Consider the following 20,782-nt stretch of genomic DNA (forward strand, 5'->3'; position numbering starts at 1 on the left):
TTCTGCCTTTTATTTTTTATTTATTACTATAGTTATTTATTATTATCCAATTTTTTTCTAATACATATGAGATGATGATTATAAAAATAATTCGAATCATATACCTAATAATTCGTATTTTTGAATATAAACATTAATTACTTATTTAGAATGTTACAAGATAAAATAAATGATTAACTCGATCTTCTTTTTTTATGTATATATATATTTATATATATATATATATTATAATATATATATATAAATATAATATATATATATTATAATATATATATATATAAATATAATATATATATATATATTATTGATATAATAAATATATTCAGATATCTCTATCATTATTTCGTGATAGGTCTATTTGTAAATTACATCAGAGGTATAAATTCACCATCAATATTTTCATCAAGAGAAAATACACGGAACAGACATTTTTCTTCGATGACGTTAAATTATCTTTTGATAATCAGTTAATTCTTCAATAAGATAGAACGAACGTTTTTGAAACTTATATGATTGGCAGACGTTCAACGATATTAAGAATACTTGTGAAAAATCTTTGACTCCTCTAAAAAATCGGCAAGGGGCGAACTTTGATCGTCCTTCGTGGAATTTGTTTTACCTCGAAAATAGCTAACAAATTATTATTTTAAGCATTGACTAATGATTTGTTTTCATTCGCGCGTCTTGAAACGCGAGGGAATCGTTTTTCGCATCGACAATCATTAAGTCGACCTTACAAGCTTGAAAAATAAGACTTTACGTGTTCGTGTAAGATCAAAAAATTTATTTAAAAATAAATTTAACATATATGTAAATGACGATCTAACGCACGCACGCAAACACAAATAACAAATTAACAATTCACTCCTTTTAAAAGATTATTATACTTATGGAAAGTAATTCATGACTATTTAAAACCGTTAATTTAATAATAATTAATAGTTCATTGTTAATTTAAAAAATAATTAATTCCAATTGTTAATTCCAGCTATAAATCATTTGCTAATAAAATCGATATTGAAATGATCGGATTTACATAGATTTCGACGCGAAAAATCGATATCTACATTAAACGATTGGTGATCATCATCAGACTCAATCGAGAGCTACGACGCATTTCTTGCTGCTTACCATTTGCCCTCTAAATATTCAAGATAATAATAACCACGAAGTATTAGCCCGTATAACATCTTATAGACACTGTACTTACTACAGAGTACGATAATAACACATTACGACTATTTGTTATTGTCCCTTGTATACGATCTCCTTGAATCCATTTTACTTTTGACGTCACGAACAGGCGAATAGAACGATCGAACCAGTGATCGATAGATCCGATCGATTCAGATTATCAATAAGACTCTAAATAAATTATTTAAAATAACTCATAAGAATACGTGTTACGCGTTTTTGGCAAACTTTTCAACTTTTGATTCAATCTAGAAAATAATTCTTTCTTACCTTTAATATTCACCTGTCAGCGACTCGATCATTCTCTTTCTCTCTCTTTCTCTCTCTCTCTCTCTCTCTCTCTTTCTCTCTTTCTCTCTCTTTCTCCTTCTCTTCTCTTTTCTTGTATTAAAAAATGTTTCTTTTACTTTTTTTCTATACACACACTATTCCCCACCTTAGTACAAATTAATTATCAACCTCCCCCCGTAGCAGTTGTAAAGAGAAAGTCAAAGTTTTCTCGAGTAAACCGTACGTAGTCTAACGTCAAAATCGTTTTTATTCGATTCACTCTCGTCTTCATCAGGGTCGTCGTGGACGACGAAGGAAACGGCACTGCACGCAAGCACGGTACAACACTTCACGGAATACTGACAGTCGGGCCAGAAGAAGAAGAAGAGGAAGACTCGAGCGTGGCCATGTGACCATCGTCGTGTTCGTGCTCTCCTTCTCTTATTCTTGTCTCTTTCTCCCTTTTTCTTTTACTCTCTCTCCCTCCCTCTCTCTTTCTCTCTCTTTTTCTCTTTCTCTTTTTCTTTTTCTCTCTCTCTCTCTCTCTCACTTCACTGCCACCACCCACGCATCTGGCAACGTACGAAGAAACGCCCATTTAAGCCACTATACGCACGACAACGTTATTTCGAGATAAATAAGGACGGAGCGAAATGGTACCGAGACCGTTTGGCTCTACAAAAAAGAAGGAGAGAGAAGAAGAGATATACATAGATAGAGAAAGAGGGAGAAAGAGGGAGAAAGAGAGAGAGAGAGAGAGAGAGAGAGAGAGAGAGAAGGAGAAAAAGAGAATGAATAGCTTAAGAAAGAGGGGGTACGCATCGAAATGTGAAGTTTCGATGATTAAAAGGAAAAAAAGGGGAAAGATAAAAGGGTTAAAGCTTTTATAAAAGAATAAACCTGATGGTTTGTACGATTACGAAATAGATAAGACATAAGTCTCCTTTATAATCAAGGCCAAGTTTTTCCTCTTACGGTTTCTACTATATTCTGTTTATCTTTCGATGGAAAACAGACTAATCTTGATCTTTACACTTCAAGACGTTTCAAAGATCACGTATAGATTTTTCCGATGGGCTGATAGATTTTTTATATGAAGGATTAGGTTATAAAATCCTTTTACATTCACAAAAATAAAAGAAAAATGGAAATGACTTAAAGAAATCTGAATATTGAAATTATCAATTTTCTTACTTTATCGAAGAATTTGAATGAACTTTTGAATTTAGCTCGAGGAAGGAAAAGTGAAATTTAGTACGGGGAAGAAAAAGTGGAAAAGGTCGACATATAGAAATATTAAATAAGAAATTCATTATTAGATCTCTTTTCATCGAGCACGTATAATTTTGTCGTTAATATTCTTTTTTCAACATAAAAAAAAGTAAAAATAAAAATAAAAAAACAATCGACCGATTTAATTGATTCTAAAGGTTTATAATTATATAAAATAAATGTTTCACGAACATGATACGTTTTGCGTTAAGGAAGCATATGCGTGTACTACTTAAAGTTAAAAAAAAAAAAACACACACGAAGCCAAGGAAGATAGCATTTTCACATAGTAAGTCTATCGAAAATTTCTGTTGAGGTAAGGTTAGTGATGCGCGCGTGCACGCTTGCGTGTCTGTTACGCATGTGCGTAAGGAAACGAAGCGCGGCGATGTATTTCCTTCTTAAACCAGCACGCTCCTTTCCTTCGCGAGAAAAGGGTTCGACCCTTCTGACATCACGTTCCCTCTTTTATTCTTTTATCGCTTTTTCTGGTTTTAGAACGGTAACCTTTCTTCTATCAGAATTTGTCTTCTATGTTGTACGTATCGTCGAAAAGAAAATTTTCAAAGAAAATTAGTTTCGCAAATTTTGTGAACTTCGAGTTAATCTTATTTAACAGAATCGAATCTTGGGTTAGTACTTCATACTTTGAGGAACGTTTCGACATCGCTTCTCGGAAGTTTGATTAAGATGAAGTACGAAGTGAACTTTCAATGATACAATTTCATAAAGTTATCCGATATTTCTCGTACTAGAAAAGATACTTCTGTTAAATTATATAATTTTTCTTTTGGACGAATAGATATATGAGTTAAAATTTTTAATTCAAATCGAATTGCATAAAAACGAAAAAGTTTTCAATATAATAATAGATACGTTACTATTATAAATAACAAGAATGTCCTCGCAAGGACAGAAAAGGTTGTAGTAAAAAATTTTTTCCTTTTCTTTTTTTTTTTTCTTTTTCTTTTTCTTATCATGAAGGGTCGTAATTAGGATGTTTCATAAGAGGAAGACTTGGAATGGCTGGAGAAAAAATAATTTTTTCGTGGAGGAAAATTACATTTTTGGGAGTTGCGACAGGGCGAATGTTACGAGGTAGTGAATGCACAGGATTCTACGTACACTTAAATGTGTGAAACACATGTAGACCAGCTGTCAATGTCTCTCTCTTTCTCTGTCTCCTTTCTTTCTAATTTGACAAATCGTAGCGTAGTGGACGATGCTCGCTCGAACTGCCGACCACATTTTATTATGTTCATGTTCTCCTCCATAAATCGATAAGCTACTAAGCACGGCCACCAGATTTTTATAGCACGAGCCAGATTTCAAAGATTAGGCTCGTACGACAGAATTTCACCATCGAGCAAAAAATGAACCCTCTCTCAACGCCATTCTCATTCTTTCCTATTCCTTTTTCGTCTATTTTTGATCTTTTACTTTATTCTACGCACTTCCCATCTTTTATAGATATATAAATTTATCTCGTAAAAACAAAAATATTTTGTTGAAAATTCTATGTAGTTTTTTTTACACTTTCTATTTAAATATGGATAATTACAATAGTATAGTAATTTTTCTTTTTCTTTTTTTTTTAATCTTTACATTAATTTACGAGTAATCTAAATATTCATAAGTAAAAAATCTGAATCTTTTTTAATGCAGTACTATCGAAAAAAATCATTTTGTTTCTAAACAAATATAAATCTTTTAGATTAAATTTGTGTGTCTTTTCGTGTAGATCATAGATAGTTACAATTAAATAATTATATTCAATAATATTTAAATATCAAGAAAAAATAGATTACATATATTGGATGTTTCAGAATATGTGGATTTCAGTATATTAAAATAAAAAAAAAAAGTTCTATAAAAACATATGTCCGATATGAGCTTGTTTCCGAGATATAGCTGTTTTTTGATTATGTCAATTATTTAATTGCATTTAGAGAAATTTCTCGGAATTATTATCTTCGGCTCGAATATGAGTTTTTAAATCAGCATTTCTCAACTTATGAGCTGCATACAATTGTTAATGAGTTACATGAAATAATATCCCCTTCTTTGGAGGCCGGTCGAGGAGAGTGAATTAATTTTTTAAATATTTCTACAATATTTTCATAAAATATTCTTGCGAGAAGATAATGAAAACAGCTGCATTTATAAAATAATATATAATGACTAAAGTCTATCAAGATCTTAAAAGCTTTACATTATGAATATTTCTACCGCATTATCATTCCAAACATATGTATTGGATTGCATGATAAAAAAAAGAATCGGAAAACATGGTTCTGAATGTCTTATCATTGAGATTCTGACTCGTTTCAGTTATATGAAAGTTACTTCATACTGTTTGAATTTGTTGGGCAATCCTTGAATAATAAATAATGTCCGAATATTTTAACTTTATCTACTGCTGTATACTAAAGTAATCATTTTCTAAACTAACACTAACCGTGTTTTAATCGTAATCATAAATCTGAGGTATCATCGCAGATAAAAGTACTCCCACAATTCAGCTTATTAATAGAGTTATTAAAAGACAGAAATTCGATTGAGAATCTCAGAGATAATATCATGTCGATAATTTATATCATATCATTTATATGAACTTCTTTTCTTATTTTAATATGCTCAATTCACTCGTGAAGTTATGCCCACACGTTTCGAAACACACTGTGTGTGTGTGTATATAATTTACTTTTCTCAACAGTTAAATATTATTGAATATTATTATTCGATTGTAACTATTTTCGTAAGACACGTAAATTTATTTTTTTTATATTCATATTCCACAATATTTAAATATTGAGAAAAGTAGATTAGATGATATATATATATATATATATATATATATATATATATATATTTATATATATAGAGTGTTTCATATTAAGTTTCGCACTTAATTATTTTCCAAATTATAGCACGTTTCAAATAATTTTTCAAACAAAACTTACCTTGCTTTTGGAGGCGACGCCTTATAGCGGTAACAACTATTTAGATATACGCGCTTTCGACATTTCAAGGTGACCTTTGTCGTTTTATATGAATCTGTATGTTTATATTTAGACAGGCGTGTACCTCATTCCGAGTGGAATTCATTGACCATAACACTTTGGGCTTTCAAGGTAGTTTAAGTTCCATATATAAAAGAAATAATGGTCGCCTTGAAATTTTGTAAACACGTCCACCTAGAAAAGATTCGTGACGACTGTAACCCTCTTTTAACGCCCTCCCTCTCTCTCCATAAAACAGGATAAATTCTATCTGAAATATTTTTTTATTCGGTCTATAATTTGGAAAATAATTGCGCAAGAAATTTCCAATGGAACATCTTGTATATATTCTTTCCTTTTTTTTTTTTTTAATTCTTTTTAACAAATGAACCTAGGAGTAAAATAATAAAGTTACAAGAATATGCTATATAACAATTAATTCGAAGTCTCTCGTTAAAATTTCTTTTGAAATATTTGTAACTTGCGTTTCTCATTATCGAACTTTAATTGCAGAAGTTCGCTCTTTATAAAAAAAAAAAAAATGAGAAAATACTCAAAAGCATGAAATCGCAAGGTAAGCGCATTTGTTTTCTTCAACGGCAAAAGGCAAGGTGATGGTTCGAAACAATACCTCGACTTAACAGCTGTAAACGAAGGTGGCGATAATCAGCGTCGTCTTTCACGAAGGCAAGTCGAATGCATAATGATTTTATGCATTCAGTCACGTTTTAGTGTCTCCTTCGATGCCCTCTCCCTTCCTATTTTTCCCTCCTCCTTGTATCTGTCTCCACTCCCTTTCTCTGTTCTATTCATCCAAGTGATCCCCAAGAGAATTAGACTTTCTAATGATGGTCTAAACAACATGAGGATTATTGTTATATGCACTTACTTTTACTAAAAATAATGAAAATAGAAACTATAAATATATTATAAACTTTAAATGTATTATGTAATAAATACAAAAATACAAACTATAAGTATGTATTATGTAAGAAAAACATAGATCAAAAAAAAAGAAAAAATAAGTAAAAATGAAAAGTCAAATATTATATATCATATGCATATTTATATCTATAAATATACCTATGTATGTTTAATTTATTATAAACTTTTTTTATCAGTTTAGTATTTATTTAGTAATTTTTTATTATCGATTAGTAATTATTTAGAACAAATCGGTTAAAAAAAAAATATAACTTTTAAATTGACACATTAAATAACACTTGTGAAAAATCAACATGTCACTAACACACACTTTTCTATTTGTCCACGTTCATGCACTCGCAACGGCAGCGAAAAAGCAAACTTTCTCTCTTTCTGTTTCTCCCTATTTTTTTTTCTTTCTTTTTTTTTAATCAAAGGTGTCTATGTAATGTCAATATAGAATATCGGAAATATACGGAATAATATGGAAGTGACATAAAAATATTCGATGAAATCGATTTTACGTAACATCATATGTGCGTACATTTTTGTTATTTATACATCTATGTATATTATATACAATATATATATATATATTAATATATATATATATCATTTTTTCTTTCCTCATAAATGATTCAATAGCTTGAATATTGGATAATAATACAAAGAAAGCGATAAAAAAATTTATGGGATAAAAAGAAAAAAGAAAGAAAATTATTCTGAACATAAATTTCAAACGCATGTAAGTATGAAATAAAAATTTTAAAGCGAAAAAGCAATTTTTCTTTTTATAGAGTCATATATCTCGGATAATATAAAACTAGGCAACATATTTATCTCTCTCTCTCTCTTTCTCTGTTTCTTTTTCTCTGTCTCTCTGTCTCTCTTTCTCTCTCTCTTTCTCTCTCTCTCTCTCTCTCTCTCTCTCTTTCTCTCTCTCACTTAGTTTTCATCGAAGTAAGACTACTCGAAACCAGAGACGAGATTCTCGAGCTCCGGTCATTTCAACTTTTCTTGTTTGACTTGAAAACAAATTCAAAAACAGATGCCTACTTTATCTCTCAATTATATAAAAGATGAGATTAAGTCTCCTTAATTACCGGTATAAGAAAATACATACTTTACCTCATTTAATAAAGAAAATTTAATTGACCCATATAGAGTTAATTCCATAAGAAATATTACGTTCTTCTTTTTAGCTCATCGAAAAAGATACGATAAAAATGTTTACAATAAATGTAATATGCCCTTGAATGATTACGATATCAACAGTCGAAGAACATATCACAAACGACATTTATAGAGTAAGTAAATATTGCGTTGAAAAGATATTCCCCATTAGTTAATACTTATTTCTTCTGAGTATATTTCATTCGAAGGAAAGACATCTTCAATTCGTTCGTTTGATAGTGAGTGACTTGTTAAAGATAATATAAAATAAAAAAAAAATAAAAAAATAAGAAAAAAGAAAAATTGGAATAAAGATATTTATCTTTCATTATCAAAAATAATTTTCAACGAACAGTCGTATAATATTCAATATTTTTATTACCATAGAATTATTGTGTGTAATTTAATGAGCATTCTGATGCTTTACAAAATTTACTGTAAATTAATGCGACACAAGATAATACGAGATGTTGGTCTTGTACAAATGCCTTGTAGTTGGGAGTAGGTCTTCGTGTTTCCAAGACCCGATTCAAACTCAATTAACGAGCTTACAGAGTGCCATGTAGGCGACTACAAGAGACCGAGCGAAGCTATCATGTAAACCGGGTCGTATGTTTTCAGGCACTTTCGCTTCCAACGTTCCAATTTTTGTTCTTTTCTTTCTTTCTTTTTTTTCCAGATTGCCCTCGAATTTTTTAATTTATTTTTTCGCAGTATTGATTCGTGCTTGCCAGTCATCGAGAATTTCGACATTTCGAGATTGCGGATTTTTCGATATTGGTGTTCAATAACGATTTTCGAAAAATAGCGAAATACCAGTGAATTCTTCCTCTATTCTTTTCACGATTTGAATGTAACGTTTGTTGAATCTATTGACCGCGACCACTCTTTCCTTTATACGGAGACGAAATTCTCGTTTGATTTCACTTTTATGATTCTACCATTAGATAAAAATGGATAAAAGCTGAAGATCTTTTTTTTCATTTTCTTAAATGTACCAACGAAAGGATCAAATATTTTGTATTATAGTCCGAATTTATAACATTAACCATTTAATAAAAGGAAAAAAAACAGAAAAAAAAGAAAAGAAAAAAAAGAAAATTTGTTCCTTCAAGATGGCGAGATATGCATCCTCAGTCGGTAAAGAAAATCATGATCTCTGATCATGAGAGAGAGAGATATAGAGAGAGAAAGAGAGAGAGAGAGAGAGAGAGAGAGAGAGAGAGAAGGTTCAAGGTTGATCGAGCGTTGAGTGAAAGCCACAAGTATCCGGAATCTCGTACGTGGAAGACGTATTATGCGCAGTATGGTCTCAATTGAATATTCCTAGATCGTTGAAACGGTTTAATTTCGATCGAGATCGCGATTAAATTATCAAAAAGATCATATGGTCATTCGGTATTATAAATTTTATTAAATATGAGAAAGTGACGATCGTGAAATTAAAGATCAATCGACGAAATTGAGATAACGTTATATCACATATCTTTCAAGGTATATCTCTCCTACTTAAAAAGATTTTAATTTATTCAGTTTTTTCTATTTCTTCTTTTTTTTTAATTTAATTTCTCATACTATCGGAAAATTCGTTGTGCGTGTGTGTCGAAATTGTGACGCTAGATGTCAAAGACCAATGATAATATCTTCTTAGCGTTCTTAACTTCTCATTGCATTATCTTTTATTCTTATTTTTTATTTGTTTTTCCTTTTCTCTTAATTTTCTTGAAACCTCCTGCTTGAAAATATCTCCTATTCTTGTTATTGAGTTACATAATAAAACGTTAATGAGTATTTGTAAGTGGAACAAAGTTTTTCTGTGTCGCGAACAGATTTTACTTACAAACAGGTGTCTACTGTACTATACTGTATTAGCTCATGTGTTGTTCCGCTTAGATATTGAAAGGTAACTTTATGGAATGGATTCAAGGCTGAAACGAAAGCTTATGATTCATCATGTATCAAGTACGAGCTGCAATTGTTTTGTCTCGTGCGATTAAAACGATGCTTTACAATGTAATTAGGTCCGTACACGAAGATGATGTTTGTATATAAAATGAGAGAAGAAATCGCTATGTATTTTATTAATCATGAAAGAAACAAACGATGAACACATGTTCTTTCTTGTTTCTTTTTCTTTTTCTCTCATGAAATTCACTATTGATTTCAGAGGAAATCAATCACTTCTTTTTTTATTTATTATTTATAATCATATTGCGAGAAACATTTTTTCCTTTTTTTTTATTTATTTTCATCCCACGCAACTTACATAATATATTATATATATATATATATATATATATATATATATATATATATATTTGTATGTATATATATAGATTTCGACGAGTGTACGTATGATTTTCAATCAATACAGACAATAGTCGAATATCCGACAAATTTTAGTTTCCCTATAATAAAAATCACTTAAAATACGGCATAGAGATCGATCTTTTAAAGTTTTTCAAAGTAAACAAAGAAATAAAAAAATAAAATAAAAAAGAGAAGAATAAATAGAACAGAAAAACAAACGATTTATCCTCATAGAAAACAAGCATATCGGAGGGGTATATTTAATAAATTATTCACGATTTTTTTATCGAAATATATTAAAGTGTCACAATATATTTAAATAACCGTGCTATCAAAATACATCTCGAACGTACGATTTATACACAACTTCGTAAAACAACATTTGATTATACTTACCTGTTAAATGGAAATATAAAAATTACAACGAGAGAAGGAAATTCTCTCATTGTGATCAATTTCTTAAATGGAAACCTCGTTTTCTGGATCGTATTGGGAAATAATCCATCGCGTCCTTTTCCTTTCTTTTTTTGCAGGATTAATCCTTTGAATAGGAGTTCCTCGTCAAGGATTCAAGGCGATAGACACCACGGATGACGTTACTTATTGTGAAGTAGAAAGAGAAGAAAGTGGAAGAGGAGGAAAAGAAAGAAAAAGAAGAGCAGCCGCTAAGTGTGGTAGACTGCGCATTCGCGAAAAGGGGAAGGACGAACGACACAAAGAGAAAGATATATATGCGTATACACATACACATATACATATATATATATATATATATATATATATATATATATATAAAGGGAGTGAGAGAGAGAGATAGAGAGGCAGAGAGACACTGAGAGAGAGAGAGAAAGAGAGAGAAAAGGGGTAGGATCGTTGGTGTAGAGTGCGCATGCGCAGAGAATTTCCCGGGAATCGGGTCTTTCCGGGTCTCCGACACGGATTTCCCACTTTCGTTCGTCACTTGAGCGCCCGAGTCGGCGACGTGCGAGACACGGCAACAGGTGACGAATATTCGCGCCGGAGAGTTTATTATCAAGAGAGAGAGAGAGAGAGAGAGAGAGGGAGAGAGAGAGAGAGAGAGAACATTTCAATCTTCTCGATAATCGATTCTTCTTTCTCGCAAGAAATTCAACGATAATTTCATTTTTCGAGTAAATTGTTCATTCTCCTCGTTTATTTCTTGATATTCTCTTGCTCTAAAATTTCACGAAAAACGAACGAACGAACGAACGGAAAGGAAAAGAAGATTTTTGTTTGTTAATTAAATCAATCTGATCTAACGCAAAATGAGTGTCGACGACGTGATCAACTATAAGCCTGACGAGGACGAGGATCTTTACGCTCTTCTATCCTGCGATGAGTCAGCGACGGTAAGGATCTCGATAATTTATCTATCTAAATAATAATCATTCATAGATATATATTTAGGATTATCGAATTATTGAAAAAATTTAATTGTATTTACGATTTATTATCGAATTTTCGAATTGTTATGATTTGTATAATCGAATTTGTTCATTCATTTGGAAATGTTGATAGAAACCGAAAGGTTAACCGAAACGTTAAACGATAAATAAAATTATGGTTACACTTTATTATTGAATTATTTTTGTATTATTTTGTTTATATTTAATTTTGTAAGCGCGATGAAGTTTAAACGTTATACGTTAAATTAAGTATAATTAAATTCGAAAATGTATTTTAATAAAATTAAATGTTAAACCATAATTCAAATATTTTAATTGCTATTTTAATCTTTTTATCGATATTATCAACGAAGGTTAAGGATCAGAAATATAATATGCATGTGAAGTACGATTTAAACCTTGCTAAATAAAATTTAAAAAAATTTGTGTATCGACCTTAGGACACTTTTCTACTTGTACTGTCCTTTAATACGGCTTTTAATGTAAAATGTGAAGGCAATAGTTTCACTTAAAGAGCGACTTAAAGGCTCATATTAATATTTTACGGTTCCTTGTCACTTCAATTTCGTTATCGTTATCGACGATTACGACTTTTCTCTATTTTTTTTCGACGATGACAAAAGTTATTTTTATCATAAAATAATCATCATAGAATAATTCGATTACTTTAAATCTACCTGATTATATTAAAAGCCGTATTTTTATTCCGAAATGAAAAGATCGTATTTGTCATATAAATGTGATTATATATTTCGAATTCTTTATCATTTTTAATAGTATTATTATCAGTATATTTCTAAGGTAAAATGATTAAAATTTTAAGAATGTTGTTGTTAACGTGCATTTTGAACATGTGTGAGGTGTTCGTTCTATTCTTTTTTATATTCTTAAAAAAAGAAACTTATAGCGTTATAAATATTTCATTCTAAATGAATTAGGTCAAGAAATAATTATTGAGAGATTAATTTTATAGATAGCCAATGCTTGTCCCTTTCCTCTTTTCTCGTACTTATGAATTTTAAACTGAAAACAAAGGATCACTTAGTTCATGCATGCATTTGTAACATTATCAAAGGAGTACCGTTACTTTTTTTTTCTTTTCTTCTTTTCTCTTTTTTCTTTTCTTTTTTCCCCCTTTTTTCCTCTTCTTTTGCAAATAATGTACTCTCGTAAAATGTGCCCGGTAGTCCATTGAAATAGCGAAAAGTTTTGAACAAAAGGGGGCACCATTAAATTCAACGGAGTATTGCGATGGACGCTATTAAACGGAATTCATTCATGACAAAAAACAAAAAGAGAAGGAACAAGAATACGTATTTAAAAATTTCATTCCATTTGATATCATACAGTGATTTTCTAACTTGCTTCGTCTAATTTGCCTTTAGATTTGCCGTTGAAAATAACTCTTAAATGTTTTTAAGATCGATTTTTCTTCTTTTTTTTTCTTTTAAAGAAAATGCCACAATCATATTTTTTTCTTTCATCGAATCATTTCTCACGAAATTGCGTTAATATCGATCGGTTCGATTGAATTTCACGTTAGATAATAAAATTTTTTAGTGATAAAATAATAATTGCAAACTGATAACAGTTTCGTAATTAGGAGGATTGTTGTGCGCATATACGTAAATCTACTAATAGAAGTTATTTGATCTACTTCTTGCACCTGTTTTATATACAAATACGATTATCGTTTATCAATAATCACAGAGACACAGAGAGAGATAGAGAGAGAGAGAGAGAGAGAGAGAGGGGGGGGGAGAGACAGATAGACAGAAAGACAGACAGAGATAGAGAATAATTCTGATACCAGTAGGATAATTAGTATGAAAAGGATAGAACTCTGATCGTCCATCTCAACCTCGAATTTGAGACCGAAATTTAATTCCATTTGAAGGTCGCATGCAATTCGGACGACTCGTAACATCGTTTATTGTGCGATAATTTTAATGACAGGTGAAATGCACCGTGAAATCTTTCTTGATTAGCTTGCTATATACACGGTTTTTAACGAGAATAAAAAATTCAAACTCGAAGTAATCAATGAAATTTATTTTTTCATTTATTTTTTTTTTATGAAGATGAAATATATATATATATATATATATATATATATATATATATATATATATAGCGAATCATTATTCCCATTTGTTTGTTCATCCTTTCTCTATTTTGTTTTTTTTTTATACATAGTAATAAAATAAATTTCCGATAAGATTGCAAAAATATTTATCGATTCATATAACTCATAGAATTGTTTAAAGTTGAATTCATATTATCTTCAATAAATGTTACTGACCTATGTTGATAAATCGAGTTAAACAATGAGTCTCTATCTCTTGAATTTTTTTCTTTGTTTCTTTATATATCCTAACATAGAAATAATTTCAATATTTCGTAATCAAACAATGCTCATTGATGATTGAACATTCTGCCAAGAAAATAATGAACTTCATACAATTAATATTGAAGAAAAATTTATTTACCTCTTTTTTTTTTATTTTATGCCATAGGTCGAGCAAATCATAGCAGAGTACAAGGCACTAGCCCTACAGTATCATCCTGATAAAAATGCCGGTGACAAGGAAGCCGAGGCAAAATTTCAAAAACTTAAAGTATGTATTTCTTTTATCCGTAGAATAAGCAACGTTAGAAAATTTTTATCGGCCGATTTTATTTTCGACCTTATTTTAGAATGCCAAAGAGATTCTATGCGACCCAGAAAAGAGGAGCAATTACGACAAGTGGCGGCATAGCGGTATTTCCATTAGCTACAAGCAGTGGCTTGGCATGAAGGAACACGTTCATCAAGTAAGTTGAAAAGAAATAAAAAAGAAAAGAAAAGAGAAGAATATTCATAGTCCGAGAAATTTAACCTGTTAACCATTAACGGGAATAAAATTATAAGAATGAATTTTTCTCGGTTGTTGTTATAACAAACAAACAAAAAATATTTTTTAATTTCTTCAAAACTTTGGTTTCATTTTAACGCAAAATTAATTTGGTGATCAAGTTAATATTGAAAACATTTTCGAAAATCGAACATTGAATTTACGTGACATTTTCACGCATTAAAATACTCGTGGAATTTTAAATATATGGTATCTATTATTTAAATAAATAATAAAATAACGTAAGTATGATTTTCTCCTTTTTTATTTTTTTTCCTTTTTATTTTTTTCGAAAATAAAAAGAAGATGTAAAGCTTATACAAAGATAAGTTTTATGAAAATCCATAGTAAATTATTGAACGTAAAACGTTTGGTTGTGTAAACGTTTGAAGAAAATATAGGTAAATAACTTGTTCATGAACGAGACTTTATGGAGGTACCATGTTTCGAAGTACTTACTTAAATATATGATCAAACGAGTCTTCATAAACAACAGTCCCGTAAACTTTTGCATTTTCTCCGAAGTTGAGGAGCGTGTATACATGCATACGTACTTGTAGAATAAATCTTGAGTTTGCACTTCCTTTGACTCGATTTACCTTCTCATTATGCGAAATGTGAACATTGTTTGAAAATAATATACTGTGACGGTTTTGCGTGTTGTAAGGAAGCACGCTTTAGAAAGTGTAACAAAGACATAAAAATATCTATAGAACTTCTTCTTTTTATTTTTTTTTCAAAAATCTCTAGAAGTCTCATAGAAGTCTTATAAGGGTAAATCTGAATGTGAATATGAATGGATCAATAAATGATCATAAGTCGCTACAACTTAATTAAAAATAATATTATTTTAATGCAACTTCCTACGTCATTTTTTAAATCATAAAATATTATTATAAATCATAAAATATTATATATAAGGGGAAACAATTTATGATATTTTTAAACGTACGTCATAGTAACCTTTAACGTATGACTACCTTACTACTCTTAAAAAAAAGGAAGTTAGAAAAAATAAATAAAGAAAAGAGGATGAAAAAATAATGAATGAATTCGCAGTCGATGCATTGGAGTACACCAAAAACGAAGGACCGGATGTTGCCGGATGGAAGTACCGTTGGCGGTGGAGGGGGAGGTGCCGAGGGTTCACCAGGTCACGTGAAAGGTCAGGCCCCGAATGCTCACAGAAGGGCCAGCGAGGGTGGGGCTAACATTTACTATGGTGCTCGGCGTGACATCGAGTGGGACTCGCAAGCCTCGAGCGAGGTCGTCAACAAGTTTCGTAACTATGAGATCTAAAATTTTTAGATCTATAGAAGAACGACGATCGTTTATGGAGGATCCTTCCTTTTTCGTATCGCACAGGATCAAGCTCGATCGTCATATAATTCTAATTATCTTTCTTGCTCTCTGTTTGACAATGAAGATGATTCTTTCCAACAATAACAACAACAATACATCTATACGTATACAAGGTGTTCTATTTTAATCGATTAACGTTATATTCGTTGTATGTAAAATAATCTTTAATGGTGTTGGAAAGAAGTCGATTAATTATTCTTTGTTTTTTATACTTTTTAATTATAATTTTTCAATTGACTTCAATCGAAAGAAAATCGATTTAAATGGGACACCCGTAATATACGAGAAAGGAGCGCCGTATTACACGTACATACACATAGACAAACACACTTAAACGTATACATACCTCCTTGTGCATTTATCGTTCATCACTGTCCAACCAACAGCAGGAAAATGGCTCGGAAGATGATACTAAGGACGTCTAATTTTTTTTCTCCCATGTCGAGAACAATTTATTTATATTACTTTTTTCTTTTTTTTTCTCTCTTATCTTTTTACTTTTTTTTTATTCTCTCAGGAAAAATAATCTTGATAATTTAAATTTCTAAAATATATTTTTTTTCTTCCAAAAGAATTTGCTCCAGCAAATCGTTTCTTCAAAAAGAATGATTATCGTCAACCCTTGAAGGACAGAAATAAAAAAATATTAATCTTTGAAGGATCTCTTTCTCTCTCTCTTTCTTTCTCTTTCTCTCTCTTTCTCTCTCTCACTCTCGCTTTCTCTCGCTCTCACTCTCTCTCGCTTTCCCTCGCTTTCCCTTGCTCTCTCTCGTTCTCTCTGAAGTGAGAGAGATGAATCATGTCACGAGCTCAAGGAAAATACGAGAGTATAACACCAGTACGGGGTTTATGGTATTTAGTTATTAATTTTTTTTGCTCGTCTATTCGACCAAGAACAATTACAAGTGAGAAAATAATGATCAGAGAAAACGAAAGTAATATGTACTTATGTATAAAAAATAAGATCGTGAATCTTATTTAACGTTGATCTCGCGTTAATAAATAAACGAATTCAATCCTTCTTTCCCCTATGGACATTTCCTAATAACACGAATAGTTATTATTAGCAAAAATAAGAAAGTTGTATCGAGTTGAAATAAGAGAGCGAGCGATAAGGGTCGATTGGTTGGACAGTGCTTTTGATGTCGTGTCGAGAGAATAAATAAATAAATAAATAAATGAATTAATAAGTAAATAAATAAAAAAAGAGATATAAAGAAAATAAATGAAACGAATGAAAAAAGAAAAAAAAAGAAGAATTATAAAGTGTAAAAGAAATTATCGATTCCACGTGCGGGGGAGTCGCGAGATAAGATTAAATTTGTTGTTTTTACGGTAAGGCTCTCACTTCCCAATGGAATACTGAAAGAGTCTTGTCTTCCAAAATAGTAGTGTGAAAAGGGGGATGGATATTGTGAGGAAGGGGAAGAAAGAAAAAAAAGAAATACCAGCAGAAAAGAAAAGAAAAGAAAAAAAGAATGAAAGAAAAAGAAACGAGATCGTTTTGACGTTCGATAAACGTTCAGTTGTACGAAATAAAATATGCGACAATGCGCAAATAAGATCTTTGTCCTCTTTCCAAAAAAAAAAAAACAAATAAATACAAGAACGAAAACTCGGAGGATGAATCGAACTTGAGAATTGTATCTCTATTTTCTTTTTCTTTTATTCTTCTTTCGTACTCGAGAAAGACCAAACTTTTTAAATCCATTCCATTGTGAAATAGAGCGAAGAAGCGCACTCGTACCTGTATCTAATGTCAAACGCAAGCAAAATACTTACACCGTTACTCCTCGTCACTTCCTATTTCGAAAAATGTTTTATCCATTTTATACCTCCCGTCATCATTTTTTGACATTTTTCGAATTTCATGTTCATCGTCCAATCTAGTAAAAAAAAAAAATGACACATTTTTGGCTTCATCATTTGATAGTTTATATATTTTTTTATTTGTTTTTTTCTTGTTGTTTATTTATTTATTCTATCTTACGTCATACGCGCACAAACATTAACAGGGTTTTACGTTCTTGTCGTTACGCAATGATATTGGAGTTGTTTTGAGAAAATTTTCAATGGTTTATTCGAAAATTTTCCAATTCATTTTAATATATATTCTTTTTATATGTATATATAATATATAATACATACAAAACATGCAGATTATCAACGACGTTATTGTAATGATTAAACAAAATTTTTACCTTTGGTTTGTCTCTCTTTCTCTCTCGATTGATCGATCGACGGATGTTTGTTTCTTTGTTTTTATCATAGAAATTAAAACATGCCTATCTATAGCTGGTTCAAATAACAATTTAATGGTCTAGTGGTCAATTAATATACATGCACATGTGTATCGATGTATATATCTTTTAGTCATTGTTCTAAAAATTTCACTTTACTATCATTGCTGCATACATTTTCATTTTTTTTTTTTTATTAATTTTTTTTTACTTTATCTTTACTTTTTTTTTTGTAATGACATTCGAACTCTCCCGTGTGCAAACTGCATATATCATCAATGTATAATGTCATAAAAACAAATAAGTTGTTCGATGAAAAAGCATAGCACGATAACGATAATAGTTATAATAATGATAATAATAGCGACAGCCACTATCGTCATTGTTATTGTCGTAAAGATAAAAACGTAATAACATTAGACCTCGAATTAATTGCAATTGTCGTTAAAAGTCATTTTTCTTTTGAACGATTCTTATCCCTTCTCCTCATCTATTATCTGTTCCTGATCCAGAAAGCCCATAGATATGGGTTTTTATTTATGTCTATATATTTCTTAAAGGATACCAGGACAGCAGCATAATGTTGAGATAACAAAGAATTTAAGGACCACGTAGATAGTGTTCGTTCTTATTGACGCGTAAAAAAAAAGAATAAAAGAGCAAATTGATCGCATAGAAATTTTATAAAAGATTTAAGATTGATACAAGAGGTAGAAGAAGAAAAACGAAAAAACAAAGAAATTGGAAGAAGAAGAAGGAGAAAAAAAGAAAGAAAGAAGAGATAGTTGATAATAATAATTCAAATCTAGTATGCAAAAGCTGAAAGTTTCATTGGCATTTTATCAAATAAGATCGGCCACACTTTTGCCTGCGTAGTTTTTAAATGAGAAATTCTTGGACCATCCTGTACGTGTATGCGCATATACCTGTATACCTATATTTTTCTATCACGGATTCGTCTGTGACTATGTCTACGATGCTTCATTGAGTATTATCGTCGTTAATATCGTCGACTATTTATTATTTTATATGTAATATTGATTTATAGTCAGATGTGCTCTCGGAAAAAGATATTGATAGATTTAATTTATAAAAAAAAAAAACAAAATTTAATCGAAATTAATAATTATCATTATGGATGATAAATCCAATAGGTAACACATATGTTCCTAATTTCTTAAGTTGTTCCTTCCTTTCAATTGCTAACCTGTAAAATTTTGACCAAATACAAGTCCGAGTGTTAATAATGTTATGTAAATTCTAAGAATATATACATATATATATATATATATATATGTATGTATGTATGGTGTGTGTGTGTGTGTGTGTGTGTGTGTGTGTGTATGTGTGTTCATGAATTTTCCGAGGCACGAGATTTCGTTATGTAAATTATTATGTAAAAATTATGTATTCGTCACGCGCTGGTCGACGTGACGACGTGTACTCGCACCATTAAAGATTCAATAAATGTGTTTAATTATGAAAATCCTATCTCTCTTTTTGTATTATAGATCTGTTATACAACTAACATAGTCGATGTTAAAGCATGAACGTTTTTACTTTTTTTTGTTCACAAGAAGTATCGTATATATTCAATTGTCGATAGTAATTGGTTGATAAATAACCGATTTAATTAAGAAAAAAAACAAAAATGGAACATACGATTTTTAACGGATATTTTTCCTTTTCTCTTTTTTATCATTTACATGCAACCAGAGGCCATTGCTTCAGGTTTTTATTTTTTTATTTTAATAACTCGATGTGAATAAAATAATTATTTTTACGAAGAAAAAGTATTTGTATTACTTATTATTTGGAAAAAAAGAAAGGAAACAAATTTTATTATTAAAAAAAAATAAATATTGTTGAAAATCATCTTGTGTACAAAAAAACAAAAGTTTCTTTATCTTTTTATTCTCAAAGGCAAAAGGTCAAGCCGGATGATATTTAAGAGTAAAAAATATGACTTTTATAAAAAGAAGCAACGATGGCTGTGCCGACTTTAGAAAGGGAGGATAAACTTAGGTCGATTCTTTAAAGGTCGTTAAGAAGTCCTGTCTAGAAGGGCTAACATTCTTCTTATTACTTTAGTTATAATATCTTGGCTGCTCGTTAAAGCCATCTAGGTAATACTTAATGCAAATAAGATAAAAATAAGATAGATCTGGAAGTGAGATGAAACTGGAAGACGTTTAAGTTGTTATTGAGTATATAGATAAGAATAATCCTGATTATCGTCTTATCGCATTAGACATCAGTTTACAGTCGACGATGAGTTTATTCTCTTATTAATAAACGAAATCACTTTTCCCAAAGTTGATTTTTTCGATTTTTAACAACTATTTGAAATTGTTCAGTAGTAAAATTGTCTTGATTTTAATCGATCTAGACAATAAATAATTGATATTGAATTTCATCGTTCTTTTTACCGATAAGAATTTAAAATATTTAATACTTCAAATATATTGGTAATATCGATTCAACTGTTTAAAATAAAAAAAAAGATAAAAAATTTGGACGAAGCCAATTGACAGACTACTACTATTTTATAATGGATAACGTGTTTCATATGAGATTATTATCTTATCACGTATATTTATACTATCTATTTTCTTGATAATTGATCGCGGCAGCTGTCATCTTAACGACCTTCATTAAGAAAATTGATTCTGCATTACGACGATTGCAGAACGAACCTAAACGATTAAATATTT

General features: G+C 30.3%; 2 protein-coding genes across 4 annotated transcripts in view; one reads left to right on the top strand and one right to left on the bottom strand.

Annotated features, from left to right (window-relative positions):
• The window catches only part of LOC124433033 (phosphoinositide 3-kinase adapter protein 1), a 38,431-nt gene extending 36,367 nt beyond the window's left edge, over positions 1–2,064 (bottom strand). The window contains exon 1 of one of the 3 annotated variants that reach the window (XM_046982528.1): positions 1,465–2,064. The gene's annotated coding sequence lies outside the window, so the exon portion shown is untranslated. The remainder of the gene's footprint in view (positions 1–1,464) is intronic. The other 2 variants (XM_046982527.1, XM_046982526.1) reach the window with 2 other exon arrangements.
• Positions 2,065–9,097: 7,033 nt separating this feature from the next.
• On the top strand, positions 9,098–19,554 carry LOC124421529 (J domain-containing protein). The gene is made up of 5 exons (XM_046956800.1): positions 9,098–9,329; positions 10,679–11,515; positions 14,089–14,190; positions 14,270–14,386; positions 15,526–19,554. Exons 2-5 carry the CDS (start codon positions 11,432–11,434, stop codon positions 15,763–15,765), a joined length of 543 nt encoding a protein of 180 aa, XP_046812756.1. The 5' UTR covers positions 9,098–9,329; positions 10,679–11,431; the 3' UTR covers positions 15,766–19,554.
• Positions 19,555–20,782: the final 1,228 nt, after the last annotated feature.

This window comes from Vespa crabro, chromosome 2 (genome assembly GCF_910589235.1).
Source record: "Vespa crabro chromosome 2, iyVesCrab1.2, whole genome shotgun sequence".
Lineage (NCBI taxonomy): Eukaryota > Metazoa > Arthropoda > Insecta > Hymenoptera > Vespidae > Vespa > Vespa crabro.

Coding starts and splice junctions, on each gene's coding strand:
- LOC124421529 (XM_046956800.1), top strand. CDS start 11,432: ATGAGTGTCGACGACGTGATCAACTATAAGCCTGACGAGGACGAGGAT. Junction 11,516..14,088: donor CCTGCGATGAGTCAGCGACG/GTAAGGATCTCG, acceptor TTTATGCCATAG/GTCGAGCAAATCATAGCAGA. Junction 14,387..15,525: donor TGAAGGAACACGTTCATCAA/GTAAGTTGAAAA, acceptor ATGAATTCGCAG/TCGATGCATTGGAGTACACC.